General features: G+C 43.7%; 1 protein-coding gene across 3 annotated transcripts; it reads left to right on the top strand.

Annotated features, from left to right (window-relative positions):
- Positions 1-299: 299 nt before the first annotated feature.
- Positions 300-22,089, top strand: LOC120019602 (serine/threonine-protein phosphatase 4 regulatory subunit 3-like). 3 transcript variants are annotated; one of them, XM_038962936.1, is made up of 15 exons: positions 300-1,319; positions 2,103-2,158; positions 2,367-2,465; positions 2,805-3,425; positions 6,317-6,394; positions 9,843-9,959; positions 10,230-10,346; positions 13,807-13,938; positions 14,359-14,461; positions 14,828-14,986; positions 15,322-15,491; positions 15,667-15,809; positions 16,226-16,440; positions 16,720-16,916; positions 20,889-22,089. In XM_038962936.1, exons 1-15 carry the CDS (start codon positions 1,178-1,180, stop codon positions 20,997-20,999), a joined length of 2,460 nt encoding a protein of 819 aa, XP_038818864.1. In that variant the 5' UTR covers positions 300-1,177; the 3' UTR covers positions 21,000-22,089. The 3 variants fall into 3 exon arrangements, with proteins under 3 accessions (XP_038818864.1, XP_038818863.1, XP_038818862.1); XM_038962935.1 differs by having other exon boundaries at positions 300-1,328; positions 15,670-15,809; XM_038962934.1 differs by having other exon boundaries at positions 300-1,328.
- The last annotated feature ends 353 nt before the right edge of the window (positions 22,090-22,442 follow it).

The raw sequence follows: 22,442 nt of genomic DNA, 5'->3' as shown, positions 1-22,442 counted from the left end.
AAATGGCATTCTCCAGGGAAGCCTGAATCTGAAAATAGTATCTTACAAATAATGTTTAATATATGTAGTAGTTATGAGTCCTTACCATTAGTTGGATATTTCTTCATATTTTGTCTTTTGCACAAAGTGCAGGGCCGCTTACAATTGGCCCAGGGTCGTCATGTTAAAATAAGAATTTGTTCTTTCTGACTTGTCTAGTTAAATAAAACAATGCTCAGGCTCTTGTCTTCATCTTTTAAAAACTGTACTGTTGCTTTAAAATGTGTCAGGCTGCCCTGTTGTTGCTGTGCTGGAAACCCCGTACTTTCTGAATGGACCCAAGATGGCTGAACGCACACAGGGGGGGTAGTTGGCAATTATCTATGCAATATGATGGAAATTAATGTTAAATAAAGTTAGTATGTGAAACATAACATTGATGGAGTTATACGATTACAGCTGGTTGATCTGCCTAATTTTGGAGTGCAAGAATACCTCGTAAGGAGAGAGACTGGTCTCTCGGCGGCCCAGAGCCAGAACATGGCGGAACACTTGGGAAAGAAATAGCTAACGTTAGCAGCTAACGGTATTATCAAGAGACACCTAGCTAGCTGATCCGAAACGTCGGGGGCTACATTGGACAACACTGGTTGTAAACGGGCAATAATATAACGGGTGCATAGTATTTGTCGCTATTTAACAATTTACTGTTTTCATAATATGTTTAATGTAGATCGGCAGTTAGCTGCCTAGCTGACTAGCTAACTTGCTATCTAGCCCACTACGGTAGTTACAGTAGCTAGCATACAACAATCATCTCACTGTAGCTGAAGTCTGAGGATATAGCAGGTGATCTTAGCTGAATGTTTACCATTGAAACATACTCGTCATACTTAGTTAGTCTGATTGTACTGTTTCTGGAGGAGAATGCGTACCTAACTAGCAAGTAAGTTATGTTAAACAGCGCGAGTTGATCATGCGTCGTGCATTTCTAGTCTGCGCAAGACATGTTTTGCGGAAGCCAGCTAAGGTTAGTTATCTGTAGGAAGTTACAATTAGCAAACAGCCAAACCTAAGTAATCTAGCTACTGTTTGAAAGCGAAAGTGGATCTAGTTATCCTCATACAAGGCAGTCGGTAGAGTTGCGGCGCAAGGTAAATACATCGGCGGGGGAAAGCGGTCACGACCACCTGCCAAGATGACGGATACCCGCCGCCGAGTCAAAGTTTATACTCTCAACGAGGACAGACAATGGGATGACCGCGGTACGGGACACGTCTCCTCCGGTTATGTGGAGAGGCTGAAAGGCATGTCTCTGCTGGTGCGAGCGGAGAGCGATGGTGAGTCAGGTATAAGTATTGTTACTACTCTAATACTCACAACCATTGGTTTAAACTCTTTGTTCTAATCATTTCATGAATCATGTTGTTGATAATACCTAACTAGTTAGCAGTAAACAAACTATATCGTTTGTGTGAACTATTATGATAGTTTTTGTGTACTCTTATTTAGACTGTCAAAAAATGAGCCTTGCTATCTAGTGAGTGGGTGGTCCATTAAGCCCATGACATCATAAACAAGGGACTAACCCTGAATCCCCATAATGTGCACTGAAAGACGAAAAAACATAGCTAGACTGGATCATGGAATGTCCCCCATCTCTTTCCTCCAGTTGTATTGAGCCATCACGCTGTTGTAAACTTTCTCAGTCCAAGAAGTGTGTCATCGCCTTGCACTTATGCCTCGTTCAAAACAACTGAACTCTAAAAAATAATGCTCTAGAAAAAGGCCTGAGTCCCCGAGTTGGGATTCCAAGTTGGATGACCATTCAAATAAAGTTTTCACAACGGGAACTACATTTTTTCCAGAGTTCCCAATTGTTTTGAACGCACAGGAGTCTGAGATTTCCGAGGTCCCAGTTGTTTTGAATGTGGCATTAGATAACCACACTGTCCTCACAGCCTCCCAAAGAGGGGTTTGAGATACACAACTCCCAATTTAGCACCTCTACTGTCCTGTTGTTGCATTAACCTGCCTCCCCTTTCGAAGTCTTTGTGCAATCTGTGAAACTGCACGTTTGTTGTTAGTGTAATAACGTACTGTGTTTTTTTCTCGTCCCTCAGGTTCCCTACTGCTCGAGTCGAAAATCAACCCAAACACAGCCTACCAGAAACAACAGGTCAGTCACTTGCTTGATGAAGACACTTGAATACTAGCATAATGTGGTCTATGACCTGGGCCATGGTCATTAGGCACCAAATGGAAGAAACTGGGAGGAAATCCCTGGAACTGGTCACATAAGAAACACCTGTTTGTGTTTTCAGACACCGCATGCCCTAATGAACACGTTGCTAGCGTTTTTTCCCCCCCTTCTCTTTTCCCTTCAGGACACGTTGATAGTGTGGTCGGAGGCTGAGAACTATGACCTGGCCCTCAGCTTCCAGGAGAAGGCCGGCTGCGATGAGATCTGGGAGAAAATCTGTCAGGTTGGTAACCTTATATTCCTGTGTGTTTGTGTGTAAGTTCAGTGTATGTATAAGTTGAAGGTGAATCATGCTCAACTCTGTTTTGTGGCTAGAGGCCCCAAATCCCCTAATAATGAAGGAAAATAGGTTAGCACTCACTTGACAAAGTGACAACAGATACTCTGATTTTGAAAATCAAAGTATGGTTTAAAAGTAGGATCATGTTTGTTCTTGTTTAACTCATTTCTTCATGCATTGTGTTTTGACTTGTGTCTCTCTGTTCTGTCCCTCATGTTTTGTTATAACTCATTGGTTTGTGCATGTGATTTTTGTCTTCTGTCTCCATCCCATCTCCAACAGGTCCAGGGCAAGGACCCGTCAGTGGACATCACACAAGAGCTGGTGGACGAGTCGGAGGAGGAGCGCTTTGACGACATGTCCTCCCCTGGCCTCGAACTCCCTCCCTGCGAGCTGGGCCACCTTGAGGAGCTCGCCGAGCTCGTGGCCTCATCCCTCCCCTCCCCCTTACGCCGTGAGAAACTAGCCCTGGCTGTGGAGAACGAGGGCTACATCCGCAAGCTCCTGGAGCTCTTCCGCCAGTGCGAGGACCTGGAGAACGCCGACGGCCTCCACCACCTCTACGAGATCGTCAAGGGCATCTTCTTGCTGAACCGCACGGCCCTCTTCGAGGTCATGTTCTCTGAGGAGTGCATCATGGATGTGATTGGCTGCCTGGAGCATGACCCTGCGCTGGGCGGGTTGCCGCGGCGCCACCGCGACTTCCTCACCAAGACGGCGCGCTTCAAGGAGGTCATCCCTATCGGTGACCCCGAGCTGCGGGCCAAGATCCACCAGACGTACCGCGTGCAGTACATCCAGGACATGGTGCTGCCCACGCCGTCGGTGTTCGAGGAGAACATGCTCTCCACGTTGCACTCGTTCATCTTCTTCAACAAGGTGGAGATTGTGGGTATGCTGCAGGTGAGGTCGGGGGCGTAGGGAGCATAGTAGAATACACATGCAAGTAAGGTTGGGAGGTATCCAGATTTTCATACTGTTCTGTTACCATACTGGGATATACGGGATTACCGTCAGTGTACACAAGGGGCGCTGTTTCTTTCCAAAAGTGTTTGTGCACAGCCATCTCTATGGAAACGCGAAAGTTTTTGGTAAGTGAGTTAAGCCACAGCTGGCACAATGAGGCAGATGTTTCACCGGATGTATAAATCTGAAGCATCGGGTTGGCATTTCCACTCACCACCAAATATGGTGATTAGAGGAAGCCAAGTGGCCGGAAGTAGAAGATGTATTTTGTCTGACATTCTGCTCATTTTCTCAATACAGTTTTGTGTTCCCAAAACTAGAATTAGTTAGTTATGAACAGAGTGGAGTAAGTTTTGTAGACTTTTAAAGCAAAAAAAAAAAGTGCATTGTGTAGGAGTGCAAGGGCTAATTGAGTTGTTGCACTTGCACACTTCAGAGTAGGCATTCCCTAACGGAAATATACAAATACATGCAAGAATGCACCAATAGGATCTTGGCTCTGCCCACCACCTTGCTTGTTCTTCCCACTGATTAATTTGCTCCCATTGGAAACAACAGACGTGGTCTAACTTGGCTTACTTATAAAAAATCTTTGGTTACGTTGTGTGATGGATACCTAGACAGGTTGGTTGTTTCGCAACAAAATTGATGTGTGCGCAACAATGGGGTAAAACTGACTGGGTTGGTTTAGATTGGTTTACATGTTGTCAACAGTGATCCCAGAAATGTTCCATATGCACAAATTGCTTTTCTCTCATTTTCTGTGCAACTTTTGTTTACATCCCTGTTAGTGAGCATTTCTCCTTTGCCTAGATAATACATACACTTGACAGGTGTGGCATATCAACAAGCTGATTAAACAGCATGATCATTACACAGGTGCACCTTGTGCTGGTGACAATAAGGCCACTTTTAATGTGCAGATTTGTCACACAATGCAACAGATGTCTCAAGTTGAGGGAGCGCGCAATTGGCATGCTGACTGCATGAATATCAGCCAGAGCTGTTGCAAGAGAATTGAATGTTAATTTCTCTACCATAAGCCATCCCCAATGTCGTTTCAGAGAATTTGGCAGTATGTCCAACCGGCCTCAGCCGCAGACCATGTGTATGGCGTTGTGTGAGTGAGCGGTTTGCTGATGTCAACGTTGTGAACAGAGTGCCCCATGGTGGGGTTATGGTATGGGCAGGCATAAGTTACGGACAATGAACACAATTGCATTTTATCAATGGCAATTTGAATGCACATACATACCGTGACGAGATCCTGAGGCCCATTGTCGTGCCATTCATCCGCCTCCATCACCTCATGTTTCAGCATGATAATGCACAACCCCATGTTGCAAGGATCTGTACACAATTCCTGGAAGCTGAAAATGTCCCAGTTCTTCCATGGCATGCATAGTCAGACAGGTCACCTATTGAGCATGTTTGGGATGCTCTGGATCAACATGTATTCCAGTTCCTGCCAATATCAGCAACTTTGCACAGCAATTGAAGAGGAGTGGGACAACATTTCACAGGCCACAATCAACAGCGTGATCAACTCTATGTGAAGGAGATCGTGCTGAATGAGGCAAATAGTGGTCACACCAGATACTGACTGGTTTTGTGATCCACGACCCTATTTAGTATTTTTTTTTAAAAAGGTATCTGCAGTGGTGTAAAAATACTGAAGTATGTTAAGTGGGTACTTTATCTACCGCTGGGTATCTGTGACCAACAGATGCATATCTGTATTCCCAGTCATGTGAAATCCATAGATTAGAGCCTAATGAATTAATCTAAATTGACGGATTTTCCATATGAACTGTAACTCAGTAAAAACGTTGAAATTGTTGCATATTGTTTATTTTTTTTGGTTCAGTATACATTTCCACAATGTGTACTTGTCTCAGTTGTTGGTTAGCTAGGTAGCATTTTTTTTGCCATATTAACGTTGACAGAAAATCAGTCAACACCTCAAAGCAAGAACAAGATAAAACTAGCTGAAACGAGTCACCTACGATTCCCCACATGGCAGCTTCTTGTCATTTTGGCTAGCCATCTTGACAATTCAGAATCATAACAAAGCACGACTTCCGACCCCATGGATGTGCTCACATAATTTTTGTGACGTTGTCAGCCAATCCGTCTATAGCTCATGCTCATCAAGCACCAAATGGAAGAAAACGGACTGAAGCAGGAAGGCCGCTGTTGGGCATGTCCAATTAAAAAAAAAAAGCACATTTTAATTTTCTGTCACAAAACATAAAATAAAAATCTGCTGTGTGCCCTAAACAACAAGACTCTGGTTAACACGATACAGCTACACACTATGTGAAGGTCTGACTGAAACGAAACATGGTAAAACTGTCATAAGGACTTCTCAAAGGTCCTTTTATCTAGAGGCTTTTGAATGTCCTCTCATGGCTCTAACCTGGCCAGTCTGTCACCTGCAAGTCAGGGTTGTGTTCAGAAGGCACAAAAAACAAAAATGTTTTCAACTGAAAATTCATGAGTGTTCGTATTGGACAAGGACAGATAGTACCTCCCTGTTTTTCAAAATGTTTTCTCCCATTTTGTGTCTACGGAAACAACCCCAGGGAGGCGTTTAGCTGTCCCACCATGCCCATCAGTAGACCAACTGCCAAAATGTCTGAAATGAAACACTATAGTGCAGTGATGCAAGCGACAGCTAGAAGTTGCCTTCATAGGCACAGCTCTAGGGTCGGCTTACCCGTTTCCAACCATAGCCATTTGGGAGTCAAAACAAAAAAATCGGCAGTATATCAGTGTCCATCTTTCATGTTCTCTTCTTTTTTTTTTCTCTCCCCTCCCTCGCTCAGGACGACGAGAAGTTCCTGACAGACCTCTTTGCACAGCTCACGGATGAGGCTACCGATGACGACAAGAGACACGAACTGGTACGCCACCTGACAGCAGCGCAGGCACAAATGTTTATTTTATATACCTGACAAATATCACCACCTTCCTTACACACTGTAGTCTTTCTTCCCGGCTTTATGTAATAACACTTCAGATTTTCTGGGCTAACAATGGTAAGAAATAATACAAAATACTGCAAAGTTTCCTAAGGCCTAGAAGTGTTTATTAGACCTATGTTTCTAGGGATGTAGCGATTCACTCGGTCCGCATCGGTCCTCACCGGTCCTCCGTTCCAATGTTTAAGATGCAAGTGCATCGGTCTGCGGGAGCCCAATCCCATCCAAATGTAAAGCATGCATCGGTCAGAAAACAACCCATTCAAAGGTTAAGAATGCGCACACCGCACACGGTGCGCGAGACAGCTGCTCACCCCAACGAGAGGTAGGCCTATCCCTGTTCTAGGCTATTTGTACATCTGCGGGGCACCTTCAGAATTGATGCTTGTGAAATGGCTTTTGCATTGTCAAATCATGGGTTTAATTCTTTTGAGTGACAACCAACGTAATTTTTGCCGAGTCGTTGTTACCTTTTCCAAATGCGCTGTAGAAAATAGTTTTTTACCAGGGTTGTGTAGCCTACCGGAGTGGACACAACTCACATCCAACTGCTGATTGGGGTTTTCAATCATTAAGATTGTGTTTAGATTGTTCAGGTTCGCCATAAGATGTAGTTTTGCTTTAAACAGTGCATTTGGTTCTTTTTACACGATCAGGGTAATTTCATAAAGGCCATCAATCATTTTTGTGAGCTGTGCATGGTCACATTCATTGGTCAGAGTGGGATAAAAGACAGGGTAAAATCCAAAGTTGCATTTTATTAATTGGTTACATTTCTGAAGATAAATATGGATATAGTACTAGCTCTCAAAATGTTTCATCTGTAGAAATGTCAAGTTAATCAGTGGGTGATGGTGATTTCAGAAAAATACTATGGGGTGGACAAAAGCCTGAATTGCCCCCACCCCATATCTGATAGTGGGGTGGTAGATGCTCAGCCTGCCCTATGGCTCAGCTCAGGTGCCTACACACACACACACTGAGGGCCACGCAGCTTAAGCAGGAAGTACACTACACACTTTTGTCCCCGATTTAGCTGTCCCAGACAAGTTTTTGAGATCGGAGACAAATTCCACATGTTGCTGCCAACTTGAGACGCGCGGCCGTCACTGACACTTGTTTAATGTGATCAGGTCAGAGACGCAATCTGAGGGCTACCAATCCTGTCTTTGAGCAGTCCCAGACGTCCCGATGATTTCAAACCGTGCTTCTACACCTGCATTGCTTGCTGTTTGGGGCTTTAGGCTGGGTTTCTCAACAGCACTTTGAGATATCAGCTGATGTAAGAAGGGCTTTATGAATAAATTTGATTTTATCGGCACAAAATATGCAATGCTCTTGGGTTGTGCATCTCGCACTTAAAATTTTTGCCAATGGTGATCAGCAATGGCCACTGAGAGCTCGCCAGAGAAGAAGCCAGTGAGGAGATGTTTCGCTTCACCCAGAATGTGTAGACTCAAGCAGGACACCAAGTATGCCTTTGTCAGTAATGTAAAGTACTTAAGTAAAAAATACTTTAAAGTACTAAAGTAGATTTTTTGGGGTATCTGTACTTTACTATTTATATTTTGGACTACTTTTACTTCACTACATTCTTTAAAAAAATATTGTACTTTTTACTACATACATTTTCCCTGACACCCAAAAGTACTTGTTACATTTTGAATGCTTAGCAGGACAAGAAAATGGTAAAAGTCACACTTATCAACAGAACATTCCCTGGTCATCCCTACTGCCTCTGATCTGGGGGACTCACTAAACACACATGCTTTGTTTGTAAATTATGTCTTAATACTGAATACTGGAGTGTGCCCCTGGCTATTCGTAAATTTAAAAAAACTAGAAGACACAATTGTCTTGTTTTCTTGAAATAAGGATTTTTAAATTATTTATACGTAATACTTAAGTATATTTTAGCAATTACATTTACTTTTGATACTTAAGTATATTTTAAACCAAATACTTTTAATCAAGTAGAATTTTACTATGTGACTATGTGAGTCATTTTCTATTAAGGTATCTTTACTTTTACCCAAGTATGACAATTGTGTACTTTTTCATTCCACCACTGGCGTTTGTACTTGCCTTTAACCAAAGTGTCAAATTTGCAGTGTTATTCAATTCAAAATGTTGCCTACAAACTTCAACTCTGTGTCAACTGTGAATCTCTGACTGAGAACTGTTATGAGGCTGCTTTGAGCCACCACTCGTTGTTAACGTAGCTTAAAATCTAATCACATGTCATTGTGTTCGTGAGGCAGTGTGGTGGTATGGAGAATCCTCACGACTAAGTGAAGAATCTTGTCGTGTGTGTGTGACACCCCGTCTGTCCCAGAGGGGATAGTGTGTGCACCACTACGTTCACAAGACAAAAAAAGTACAGGAGTGACTGTCATTTAATGTGAGAGGCTCAGCGATGTTAGGATTTTGAAAGTGGGGTAGTGTACACGCGGAATTAGAGAAGTGATCCAGCTGCTAAGGTCCCATCAGCGGCGGATATTAATTTCAAATGGAAAAAAGAATGGGTTCATGCAGAATATCATCAATTGGTTCCCCTAATCGAACCGAATCGTTTCAAAGTAAAATGTATCGTTCCTGCATCGGAGCCCACGGTATCTAGATGCGTATCGAATCGTTCACGAAAGGAGAGTTGCACGTCGTTACGCTTCCCAATCCCGGTCCTGGGAATCCAAAGGGGTTGCAGCACATGTTTTGTTTTTCCCTTTGCGCGCGCACACTTCGTTCAAATGGTCAACTCGTCATTAAGCCTTTAGTTAAGGGGTGTCAAACGCGCTCCGTGGAGTGTTGGCAGGTTTTCCCTTGTACTTGATCAATAGTTTAAAGGTGATTGATTTGTTAGGAACTCCCGTCACCTGGCTGTCTAGGTCCTAATTGGACACGAATTGAAAGGCAATAACAAAAAGCAGCAGACACTCGGACGTCCGTGGAATGAGTGACACCCCTGCTTAAGTTTAATCAGCTGTGTTAGTGCTAGGGCGAAAACAAAACTGGGCTTGGAGACACTGCATTAGACAATAAAAAAAATGCACATAGCAAATGAGACATGCAAATGAAGTAATTGAGGATGCCAAAAAGTCTTACTTAGGATTGTCCTATTTTATGTAACCTTTATTTAACTAGGCAAGTAGGTTAAGGAATTCTTATTTACAATGGCCAAACCCGGACGACGCTGGGCCAATTGTGCACCGCCCTTTGGGACTCCCAATCACGGCCGGTTGTGATACAGCCTGGATTGGAACCAGAGTGTCTGTAGTGACGTCTCTAGCACTGAGATACAGTAGACCGCTGCGCCACTCGGGCGCCCAGTTAGTTAGCCAATGACTAACACAAAGCATTGTTTCCCCCGCAGGTGAACTTCCTAAAGGAGTTCTGCGCCTTCTCACAAACGTTACAACCTCAAAACAGAGACACCTTCTTCAAGACTCTGTCAAACATGGGAATTCTCCCTGCACTCGAGGTTATACTGGTGAGTGCCCACACACACAAGCCCTAGCCCCTACCTCATAACCCCTAGGCACGTGTGTAAATTCCACCTAGCCTATTTGAGGGCAAGGTGGACCTTATTGCTTCTACCAATTACCTACACAGTTATTTAAGATCTACATGGATGGAATATTGTACTCAAACTCACTGCTTTGTATTTCTTAGCTGTCTTTTACGATGTTATTCTTCGTATTCGATTCCGTTCTCTTCTGTGACTGATGTCGTGTGTGTGTGTGTGTGTGCGTGTCATCAGGGAATGGATGATGTGCAGGTGCGCGGCGCGGCCACCGATATCTTCTCCTACCTGGTGGAGTGCAACCCCTCTATGGTACGAGAGTTTATCATGCAGGAGTCCCAGCAGAACGACGACGTGAGTACAGCTCTCACCTATACCTGCTGCATCCCTCCCATAGGCAGTAGCACAACAGAGATAGGAATCCAAGTTTTAGACTATGGACATGGGACATATATTAAATGCAACAAAACAAACGGACTTCTGTAGGCTACAGACAGACACATTTTGGCAGGTAAGATGTCTTTTTCACCAGCCACATTGGTCACACAGTGGTCACACAGTCAAGTATGATCACATTTATCATAAAATATATGCTACAGGAGCTGTTTTCAAAGTATTTTGATGATGAGTGCAGTTTTTTGTTTCATAGCTGGTAAATTAATCTCCGTCAAAGAACTACGAATCCTATATAGCCTATCCCATCTCGCACTGCAATCTCACAGGCACAAACGGGTCTTTTACCATGGTAACCTCGCTCACTTAAAGGGACGGGTGAACATTTTTGTCTCTGATATTTTGGTTCAAAGAAACAAAAAATGTAATTAAATAATATAGCACATTTACTTATTACTAGAAATGCATGTTATTGTTTTAGATACATCACAGAGCATGCTCATCAGTTTTGTTGGTTTAATTATAGTGATATATTTTAACATTTTAGCTGGTAAAAAAAATCTGAGTGTCTGGTAGATTTTATAATCTACCTGCCACAGTGGCTAGTGAAACAAAAGGTACATTTTAGGCCCTGAATGTAAATGCTGCTTGTGTGTGCTAAAGCACATCAGACATTTACAGTATTCATCTAGGCCTAAATTAAAATGTATGTAAACATGCAATCAATATGTATTATAAAGGTAAGTGAATTTTTAAGTTAAATATTTCAGTGTTCTGATCAGGGATCTACCTCCATTCCCAAAGTGTTCATATCTCTGAGGTCCTACCGTATGGTAATTTAAGCAGTTTCTATAGAACATCTTGCTTCTGCCCTTGGAGGCGTTGCAGTCTGACTGTATGTCGCCAAGCCTGAGGAGCGGAGAGTGACAGGGCTTAATGTAGGTGCCACAATACTTGACTTTTCCATAGGAAAACACAAAGCAGACTAAACGCTATGGTCCTTTCAAAAAAATAACTGCTTGATGTCAAATGTAATGTACCTAGCTTGGAAAATAAACAAATGTGATTCTGGGTGACGACGTAAGGCGTCATATTTTCAACATTAGGATTGTATTCCTCTGAAATGTTGTCTGCTTCATGTTTTGTTTCTTTGCCAAGAAACCTTTTTGAGTATCGCAATCTGAGTATCGCAATCTGACAACCCTACCTGGTTTTAGAACAGTGTGGCTCTGAGTTATTGACAGAACAATCACATGACCATCTGAGAAAAGAGAACTTCTTGCACTCCTTTTTTAAATTTTATAAACACGAAAGGACCTTTCTGCCATTGAAATCTTTGGGAGGGCCATCTTAGCATTTCAGTTAACAAGTGTGCCCTGTTAAAAGTATATTTTGTGGAATTTATTTTCTTCATCGTTTGAGCCAATCAGTTGTGTTGCGACATGGTATACAGAAGATAGCCCTATTTGGTAAAAGACCCAAGTCCATATTATGGTAAGAACAGCTCAAATAAGCAAAGCGAAACTTTGCTTTAAGACATGAAGGAGAGTCAATCCTGAAAGTTTCAAGCGCAGTCGCAAATCGCAAAACCATCAAGCGCTATGACGAAGCTGGCTCTCATGAGGACCGCCACAGGAAAGGAATACCTAGAGTTACCTCTGTTGCAGAGGATAAGTTCATTAGTTAACTGCACATCAGATTGCTGATTGCTTATTACATTTTTTTCTTTAAATTTAACCTTTTATTTAACTAGTCAAGTCAGTTAAGAACACATTCTTATTTACAATGACAGCCTACCGGGGAACAGTGGGTTAACTGCCTTGTTCAGGGGCAGAACAACAGATTTTTACCTTGTCAGCTCGGGGATTCGATCCATCAACTTTTCGGTTACTGGCCCAACGCTCTAACCACTAGGCTACCTGCCGCCCACATATCTCAATATCAACTGTTCAGAGGAGACTACGTGAATCAAGCCTTCATGGTCGAATTGCTACAAAGAAACCACTACTAAAGGACACCAATAATAAGAAACTTCCTTGGGCCAAGAAACACAAGCAATGGACATTAGACGGATGGAAATCTGTCTTTTTGGTCTGATGAGTCCAAATTTGTGATTTTTGGTTCCAACCGCTGTGTCTTTGTGAGACGCAGAGTAGGTGAACGGATGATCTCCGCATGTGTAGTTCCCACAGTGAAGCATGGATGTGGTGTGAGGGTACTTTGCTGGTGACACTGTCAGTGATTTATTTAGAATTCAAGGCATGCTTAACCAGCATGGCTACCACAGCATTCTGCATTGATACGCCATCCCATCTGGTTTGCGCTTAGTGGAACTGTCATTTGTTTTTCATCAGGTCAATGACCCAAAGCACACCTCCAGACTGTAAGGGTTATTTGACCAAGGAGAGTGATGGAGTGCTGCATCACATGACCTGGCCTCCACTATCACCTGACCTCAACCTAATTGAGATGGTTTGGGATGTTTTGGACTGCAGAGTGAAGGAAAAGCAGCCAACAAGTGCTCAGAATATGTGGGAACTCCTTCAAGCATTCCTCATGAAGATGGTTGAGAGAATGCAATTTGTCTGTGAATTCTGAAAAGCTATCCAGATATAGTTCCAAAGGGGTGTGTTTTTAGGGAGTGATATTGGTTCTTGTAGAATCCATTTAATTTTCTAAACTATAAAGTTGTTTGTGTTCTTAGCTCCATCCTTTGAAAACAAACACGTGAAAAGATTCTGGGGATGAGCATGCACATATTCAATATGTACCCATTGTTCCTCTTTAGTGCATTTAACAATATGACGCAAGTAAAAGCCTTGGGTGGTGAGTTTATAGAATTCTAAATCTATAAGGTTAACATCACCCTCAGATTTAGGGACATGTAAAACTTTCCTATTAATTCTGAGTTTTATGAAGTCTCTTATGGCAGAGTATTTTTTTAAAGAATGTTTTCGGTGGGGTAATTGGTACTACTGAAAATAAGTATTCACTTTGGGAGCCATGCCATTCTAGAGGTTTGTTCCGCATGTACGTTTGATGGGGATTATTCCATTTAATTATATCTGCTTTCATGTCGGATGTCGTTGTTTTTAATGAGACAATGATGGCAATTTTGTGGTTTTACCTTTGACGTCTCACACAGATGTTAGCCCTCATGAACAGTCTTCACCTAGAGTCTAGCTAAGAAGTTTTGAGGTTTAAAGTACCATATTCATTCAGTTTGGAATTCTGGACATAAGAGCATGCTAGGCAAACTACCAAGCAACAAAGGGTAGTCCACAAGTTGTCATGCCGTCCGGGGTGTCTTCCTACGAGTCGCCTATGTGTTTTGAATGCTAGTGGTGAATTTTCTTCTAGACTCTGATCTTCAGTCAGTTTTACATTTCCCCCACCAACGGTCCCTTCGTGTCTCTCCCAGGACATCCTGCTGATCAACCTGATCATCGAGCACATGATCTGTGACTCGGACCCGGAGCTGGGCGGCGCCGTGCAGCTGATGGGTCTGCTACGCACCCTGGTGGATCCTGAAAACATGATGGCCACCGCCAATGTGAGTAGAGCGGCTCGCTTCTTACCTCTGACCTTTTCCTTTACCTCTTTCACCCTGACAACATGCTGGTCATGGCCAATGTAAGTCTAACACTGCCCTCTCAACCCCCCCCCCCCCCCTGAGAGAGTGGCTGGAATTCGAATCGTCCCTTAGCACCTAGTCCTTGGGCAGGATTTAAATCCCACCAGGCATACTTCCTAGAGGCTCCGCTACCGTTTTGTGACTTCACTCGGCACCACACCTAGGGCTTCGCACAGAGATTTCGCTGCATGCCATCATTTGCAACTAAGGAGATCACTTGGTAGAGTGGACACCAAACCCGAGTTACTCCCTAGGCACTTCCTTCAGGTCATGTGTGTTTCGGTGAAACTCTTTTCACTTGGAGTGTTTGCAGCTCATGGTTTGACTCTCCTCCTGCAGAAAACGGAGAAGACCGAGTTCCTGAGCTTCTTCTACAAGCACTGCATGCACGTCCTCTCTGCTCCTCTGCTGGCCAACACCACGGATGACAAACCCAGTAGAGGTGTGTTCATCGGTCCCCTGTGTGTGTGCAGAGAAACAATGTTTTACCTGCTTCCAAATAAACCAGAAATACAGTATAAGATATGTGTGTGAGTGCCCTGTTATTGGCAGGATGACTGACACACTCACTTAAAGTTGTATACACAGTATCTAATGCGACCAGGGACAATTTAGCGTTCTGTCACACCTACGCGCATGCACGCACACCTGAGATGAGCCACTGTATGTCAGTGCTCTGAGTGAATGAATGACCTCTTACACAAGTATACACACACACACCATATGAGCCGCTGTATGTCTGTGTGAGTGCTTCATGATTGTTCTGAACACACACACACCGTTAATCCCCTCCCTGTATCCCCTCCAGATGACTTCCAGACGTCTCAGCTGCTGGCGCTGATCCTGGAGCTGCTGACGTTCTGCGTAGAGCACCACACCTACCACATCAAGAACTACATCATCAACAAGGACATCCTCCGTAGGGTGCTGGTGCTCACTGCCTCACAGCACGCCTTCCTGGCCCTCTGTGAGTACTCTATACACACACACGACATAACGTTCAGCTCGCCAATAACCTGGGCCCACAGTGTCACTATATCCTCACCAAGCCTGTGTTGTATCTTTCTGCATCACCACCACACTCTAGACCTTTAAAACGCCATCTCCTGTCCTTTTCTCTCTGATTTCCCCCAACGCACTTTTCGAATATCACACACACACACTTGCTGAGTGTCTCTCTGTGCTGACACTCAGGGGAGAACTGTAATGTCTGCACACTGTACGCGTTGGTCGGGAACATTGTTTCTGTATCAACTTGATCGCGCCGGAAAAGTCGAACGTGTGTGTGAAACTCTCCTCCAGGCGCACTGCGCTTCATGCGGCGGATCATCGGGCTGAAGGACGAGTTCTACAACCGCTACATCATGAAGAACTTCCTGTTTGAGCCGGTGGTCAAGGCCTTCCTCAGCAACGGCGCCCGCTACAACCTCATGAATTCCGCCATCATCGAGATGTTTGAATATGTCCGCGTGGTGAGCATTTCTTCGCTTCCAATGTCTCCTGTGTTTTTTGTTTGAGCTTTTCTTGTACACTTTTTTGACTATCACACCTGCTTAGACAGAGGAAAAGCTGAGCAAGAATGGTATGGTCTTCCTCTCTCTCTCTCTCTCTTCCCTTTCCTCCTCTATACACTACCGTTCTCCCCAGGAGGATGTGAAGTCCCTGACGGCCCACATAGTGGAGAACTACTGGAAGGCCCTGGAGGATGTGAACTACGTGCAAACCTTCAAAGGGCTGAAGCTGCGGTATGAACAGCAGAGGGAGAGGCAGGACAACCCCAAACTGGACAGGTTCATATATTGTTTTTGTGTTTGTTTATTGTCACGTGTCCATTGCACCTCTGGGATGAGAGATGCCACTCTAAGACTGAGGGGGAAGGGTGGTGGGAGGGTTGGATGGATAGATGAAATACATATTCTGCTAGTGAGGTTTGGGGTTGGTAGTGGGCATTCTAGCTGTAGGTCTGGAATGGCTGCCATTAGCTACAGGATGAGTGGGTTGTTGTCTTTGGTTTTAAACGAATCCAATTCGCTAGTGATGCGGGCTTCTTTTGGCTCGACTCAAGCTGATTGGCTTTATGCATGATTGTCCATTTTTGTACATTTGGAATCCATGAGTTTCCATCAATTTGCTATCCCTTATTTGTCTGTAACTCAACTCTACAGTCATGCTCAAGTTGAACGGTTTGCCAACTCTCCTCACACAGCATGCGGTCGATCCTGAGGAACCACCGGTTCCGGCGTGATGCGCGAACGCTGGACGACGATGAGGAGATGTGGTTCAACGCGGACGAGGAAGAGCTTGAGGACTGCGAGGCGGTGGTGCCCCCCTCGGACAACAAGATCACCAAAGCGAGCGGTGGCACCGCCGAGAATGAAGACCTCATGGACCCCATCAGCAAGTTCATGGAAAGGAAGAAACGTAGGTCGCAGGGAAAGAACGTATGAATTACTGACACGAACTGGGTCAAATACATATGTGAAGTGCTGTTTTTTAAGGGGAGTTTAGATGCGCTTGTTTTGGTTTGGAATTTATGCTTTTTGTACTTGTACTTTTTTTCGGTGCTCTGTGGAAATGAAGTGCATTTGAAGGTTGCTGATATACTCTGTACAGAGAAAAAAATAAGTTGTCTTGCGTCTTTAGAAAAAAGTAAAACTGACAGTCCACAACTGTCTGGATCTCTGTCTTTCTGTCCCACAGTGAAAGACTCCGATGACAAGGAAGTCCTGGGCAAGTCCAGTAGTCTGTCAGGCCGCCAGAGCCCCAGCTTCAAACTCTCCTTCTCCGGCTCCACCACCAAGACCAGCCTGTCCAGCCCGCCCGCATCGCTGCGCCCCGGCTCGCCTGGGTCAGGGGCCAAGGGCTCGCCCCCGACAGCAGCCACAGTCACCACAAAGGTGGGTAGTAGCACCCGACTAGTCTCCACGGGGACCTGGGTTGTGTTCATTAGGGCACAACGGAGAACATTTCAAATGTAAATTAGTTATTGGACAGTTCACGTTTGTCTGTTTTCTTCATTCTGTGCCAAAGAATGGGATGATTGTTTGGGGGTCGGAGTTTAGGTCTTACAAAAACACAGGGATCGTTTACCCAAAGTATAAAATTTACATATTTTGTTTCCTTACCTTGAAATCAGTCCGGAGAAGGACAGACTGCAATCCACACTTTGGGTTTGTTTACCGAACCACTGCTAACAACCATTAACTTTTTAACATTTGCAAATGAAAAACCAGTAGAAGTCAATTTACCCCAATCGCACGCTCCCTCTGAACTTGAGACATCTGTGACATTGTGTTACGTAACAATTCTACTGCCAGTGTTTGTCTATGGAGATTGCATGGCGGTGTGCTCGATTTTATACACCTGTCAGCAACAGTTGTGGCTGAAATAGCCGAATCCGCTAATTTGAAGGGATGTCCACATGTATGTGGACGGTGCATTCGGAAAGTATTCAGACCCCTTGACTTTTTAAACATTTTGTTACGTACAGCCTTATTCTAAAATGGATCAAAACAAATGTATCATCAATTTACACACAATACCCCATAATGACAAAGCAAAAACAGTTTTGCTTTAAAAAAAAAAAAATTATTTACATAATTATTCAGACCCTTAAAATTGACTTAAAATTGAGCTCAGGTGAATCCTGTTTCCATTGATCATACTTGAGATCCTTTTAAACAGTTAGAGTTTAATGTCTGTGATAGGAGAGAGCTAAGAATGGATCAACATTGTAGTTACTCCACAATACTTACCTAAATGACAGAGTGAAAAGAAGGAAGCCTGTACAGAAGAAAAATATTTCAAAACGTGTATCCTGTTAACATATATCTTGAATAACGTTCCAACCGGAGAATTACATTGACTTCAGATGAGCGATGGAACGGAGCTGCCTCTCACATGAACGCGCGTGGTCAAAGAATGTTCCCCTCATGGCAGTGGTGACTCATTCCTGTCTCCTTCGGCCCCCCTTCACATTAGTCATCAGACAAAGTTCTACAGACTGTTGACATCTAGTGGAAGCCGTAGGAAGTGAATACTCATTCATATCTCGCTGTGATTTCAATGGGATCTTGGTTGAAACTCGACCAGCCTCAGAATTTCCACTTCCTGTTTGGATTTTTCATCAGGTTTTTGCCTGCCATATGAGTTCTGTTATACTCACAGACATAATTCAAGCAGTTTTAGAAACTTCAGGGTGTTTTCTATCCAATACTAATAATAATATGCATATATTAGTAACTGGGAATGAGGAGCAGGCCGTTTACTCTGGGCACCTTTCATCCAAGCTACTCAATACTGCCCCTGCAGCCATAAGAAGTTAACAATAAGGACCTAAAGTAAAACTGCAGATTTTAACTTTGTCCTGAATACAAAGTGTTATGTTTGAGGCAAATCAAACAACACATTACTGAGTACCACTCTTCATATTGTCAAGCGTAGTGGTGTCTTCATGTTATGTGTATGCTTGTCATCGGCAAGGACTAGGGAGTTTTTGGGATAAAAATTAACGGAATAGAGGTAAGCACAGGCAAAATCATAGAGGAAAACCTGGTTCAGTCTGCTTTCCAACAGACACTGGAAGACAAATTCACCTTTCAGAAGGACAATAACCTAAAACACAAGGCCAAATATACACTGGATTTGCTTACCAAGATGACATTGAATGTTCCTTAGTGGGCTAGTTACAGTTTTGACTTAAATCAGCTTGAAATTCAATGCTAAGACTTTAACATTTTGAATTCAGGCTGTAACACAATTTTTTTTTGGTCAATGGGTAAGTCAATGGGTATGAATACTTTCTGAAGGCCCTATGTGTATATACTGTGTGTGTGTGTGTTTATATTTAAACTCAGCAAAAAAAGAAACGTCCCTTTTTCAGGACCCTGTCAATCAAAAATATTTCATAAAAATTGCAAATAACTTCACAGATCTTCATTGTAAAGAGTTTAAACACTGTTTCCCATACTTGTTCAATGAACCACAAACAATTAATGAACATGCACCTGTGGAACGGTCGTTAAGACACTAACAGCTTACAGACGGTAGGCAATTAAGGTCACAGTTATGAAATGTAGGACACTAAAGAGGCCTTTCTACTGACTCTGAAAAACACCAAAAGAAAGATGCCTAGAGTCCCTGCTCATCTGCGTGAACGTGCCTTGGGCATGCTGCAAGGAAGCATAAGGACTGCAGATGTGGCCAGGGCAATAAATTGCGATGTCTGTACTGAGACGCCTAAGACAGCACTACAGGGAGACAGGATGGACAGATGATCGTCCTCGCAGTGGCAGACCACGTGTAACAACACCTGCACAGGATCGGTACATCCGAACATCACACCCGCGGGACAGGTACAGGATGGCAACAACTGCCCGAGTTACACCAGGAACGCACAATCCCTCCATCAGTGCTCAGACTGTCCGCAATAGGCTGAGAGAGGCTGGACTGAGGGCTTGTAGGCCTGTTGTAAGGCAGGTCCTCACCAGACATCACCGGCAACAACGTCGCCTATGGGTACAAACCCACCATCGCTGGACCAGACAGGACTGGCAAAAAGTGCTCTCCACTGACGAGTCGCGGTTTTGTCTCACCAGGGGTGATGGTCGGATATGCGTTTATCGTTGAAGGAATGAACGTTACACCGAGGCCTGTACTCTAGAGCGGGATCGATTTGGAGGTGGAGGGTCCGTCATGGTCTGGGGGCGGTGTGTCACAGCATCATCGGACTGAGCTTGTTGTCATTGCAGGCAATTTTAACGCTGTGCGTTACAGGTAAGACATCCTCCCTCATGTGGTACCCTTCCTGCAGGCTCATCCTAACATGATCCTCTAGCATGACAATGCCACCAGCCATACTGCTCGTTCTGTGCGTGATTTTCTGCAATGGAATGTCAGTGTTCTGCCATGGCCAGCAAAGAGCCCGGATCTCAATCCCATTGAGCACGTCTGGGACCTGTTGGATCGGAGGGGGATGGCTAGGACAATTCCCCCCAGAAATGTCCGGGAACTTGCAGGTGCCTTTGTGGAAGAGTGGGGTAACATCTCACAGCAAGAACTGGCTTATCTTATGCAGTCCACGAGGAGGAGATGCACAGCAGTATTTAATACAGCTGGTGGCCACACCAGATACTGACTGTTACTTTTGATTTTGACCCCCCCATTTGTTCAGGGACACATTATTCCATTTCTGTTAGTCACATGTCTGTGGAACTTGTTCAGTTTATGTCTCCAGTTGTTGAATCTTGTTATGTTCATACAAATATTTACACATGTTAAGTTTGCTGAAAATAAATGCAGTTGACAGTGAGAGGACGTTTCTTTTTTTGAGGAGTTATATATCCATATGTATGTGTGTGTGTGTGGGGGTATGTGTGTGTTTACACATACACTACCGTACAAAGTTTCGGGTCACTTAGAAATGTCCTTGTTTTTGAAAGAGCAAAAAAAAATGTCCATAAAAATAACATTGATCACAAATACAGTGTAGACGTCGTTAATGTTATAAATAACTATTCTGATCAATTTGACGTTATTTTTAATGGACAAAAAATTGCTTTTCTTTAAAAAAACAAGGACATTTCTAAGTGAACCCAAACTTTTGAACCTGTGTGTGTATAGGTTTTCACTCAAGGATTTCAATGGCTGAAAAGTCATTGAAGTCCTCTTAAGGGGCTGATTCTGATGGGAATCAGATATCAGTTTGGGGGCCCCAAGACAGTAGCTTCCAGGCCTTAAGTTTTAGAGCTCTGTTATGGTAAAGAGTTAAGTAGTTGTTTTCTGTAAGAAATATAATCAAGATCAGATCTGAATACATGAATGACCCCGCCCCCACTTTCGCTCTCTCTCTCTCTCTCACTCTTTCTCAGGTGGGGCTGGTGGACTACCCCGATGACGACGAAGAAGACGAAGAGGATGTGGGTGGCGAGAGTAAAGAAGAGACTCCGCCCTTGTCCAAGAAGTCCAAGCTTAGCTCCTAATAAAAATAAATTGTCAATGACTACTTTCCACCGATCCCACGATAGACTCAACACCGGATGGAACAAAATCTGCTCAAACTGTTAAAACAAATAAATGAACCCCCCCTTGGTTTTCCATGGGTGCTTCTGTTAAGGAGCGGACTATGGATGGGAACGCATCTCCTCGAACTAATCCCAATATACAAGTGCCAATCGGGAGGCTGCAGAGCTAGGAGCGAACGAACTGAAAAGAGAAAGGCGGAGAGAGAAGACTATTACCGATAACGGCGTCAGATAAACGGGGCAGACTGACGATTTGTAATCCAACAAAGCTAAAATACAGCGGGAAATGACCACATAAATACACACATTCATCCACACACACAGACTTAAACCCCAAAGAGCTTGCGTGCTCGGACCATGACCCACTGCCCCACCCCAAACCCCCCCACTCAGGGAAGGACATTACAGCGACCCCCCCCCCCCCTCCCCCAATGGGGCTGACCAATCAGATGCAGAACCACTCACCCCCTACACTGACTTCTCCACCCACTTCTGTTAATTTCTCTCTTCTCCCTCCACTTCTCCCCCCCCATTCTCATTTTTTTGTTTGTTTTTATGTTGTTTAAAAAAAAAAAATGCTAGTTTCTAGGACCAGACGGGAGACTGCAGACCGACGGGGCGAAATCGCTGTCGTTGTTTTTCATTTTGATGATGATGTCATCAGTGCTGTCGTCGTCGCTCAGCGGAAGTTCTTCCTCAATAGAGAAAAGCCAGCTGTTAATTTTCCCCCCCTTTTTAATCACTCTCTCGCTCTTCTGTTTTTGTAAATGACAACAAAGAGACCTGCCTTTACATGTTCAGGAACTTTTCAGTCTCACCTGAACAGGTTTTTAAAGACCGCAGTAGGTCGAGCTAGTTTTACCCTTTTTTTTTTGCCCTTTTGAAACTGCAGATTTTTTGGGAAAATAATTTGTAATCCTGTCTTGATTAAATATTGAGTGGAATTCTAGATGTGATCAATTTTTATCATATCTTCACATTTTTGTTTTGTTTTCTTTAACGTTGTTGTTCAGAAATATTTGGGACCATTAAAAATGATCTTGCTGTATGATGTCCTACCTTTTGTGCTGGCGAGACTGAAATTGTGTTCTCTGCACTGCTATGTTGCTGTAGCCTGGTTCCCAGTTCTGTTTGTGCTGTCTTGCCTGCTCCTATAGTGGCGTGACAATGACCGTCAGAATCGGCAAGACAACGCAAGCAGATTTGGGACAAGGCAAATGTTTTCCAATGTTCGCCAGCTGATTTTTCACTTTACATTTTTTGGGATGTTGAAAGGTCTAGTAGAATGTTTTATTGTGAATGGGCAGTTTTTATGATTCATGAACCCATTTTTAGCATTTTTGTAATGGTTTGACTTGATAATGAGGTCAGTTCACTTGTTCTATCTTTTTACAAGGGTGA

This window comes from Salvelinus namaycush, chromosome 24, assembly GCF_016432855.1.
Source record: "Salvelinus namaycush isolate Seneca chromosome 24, SaNama_1.0, whole genome shotgun sequence".
Classification (NCBI taxonomy): Eukaryota; Metazoa; Chordata; class Actinopteri; order Salmoniformes; family Salmonidae; genus Salvelinus; species Salvelinus namaycush.
Note: the sequence above shows the minus strand (reverse complement) of the source record. Positions and strands in the feature narration are given on the sequence as shown.

Excerpts from the sequence above, each read along its gene's own strand:
- LOC120019602 (XM_038962934.1), top strand. The coding sequence starts at position 1,178 with ATGACGGATACCCGCCGCCGAGTCAAAGTTTATACTCTCAACGAGGAC. Across the intron at positions 1,329-2,102 it reads GGAGAGCGATGGTGAGTCAG|GTTCCCTACTGCTCGAGTCG; the intron begins GTATAAGTATTG and ends CTCGTCCCTCAG. Across the intron at positions 15,492-15,666 it reads TGTTTGAATATGTCCGCGTG|GAGGATGTGAAGTCCCTGAC; the intron begins GTGAGCATTTCT and ends CGTTCTCCCCAG.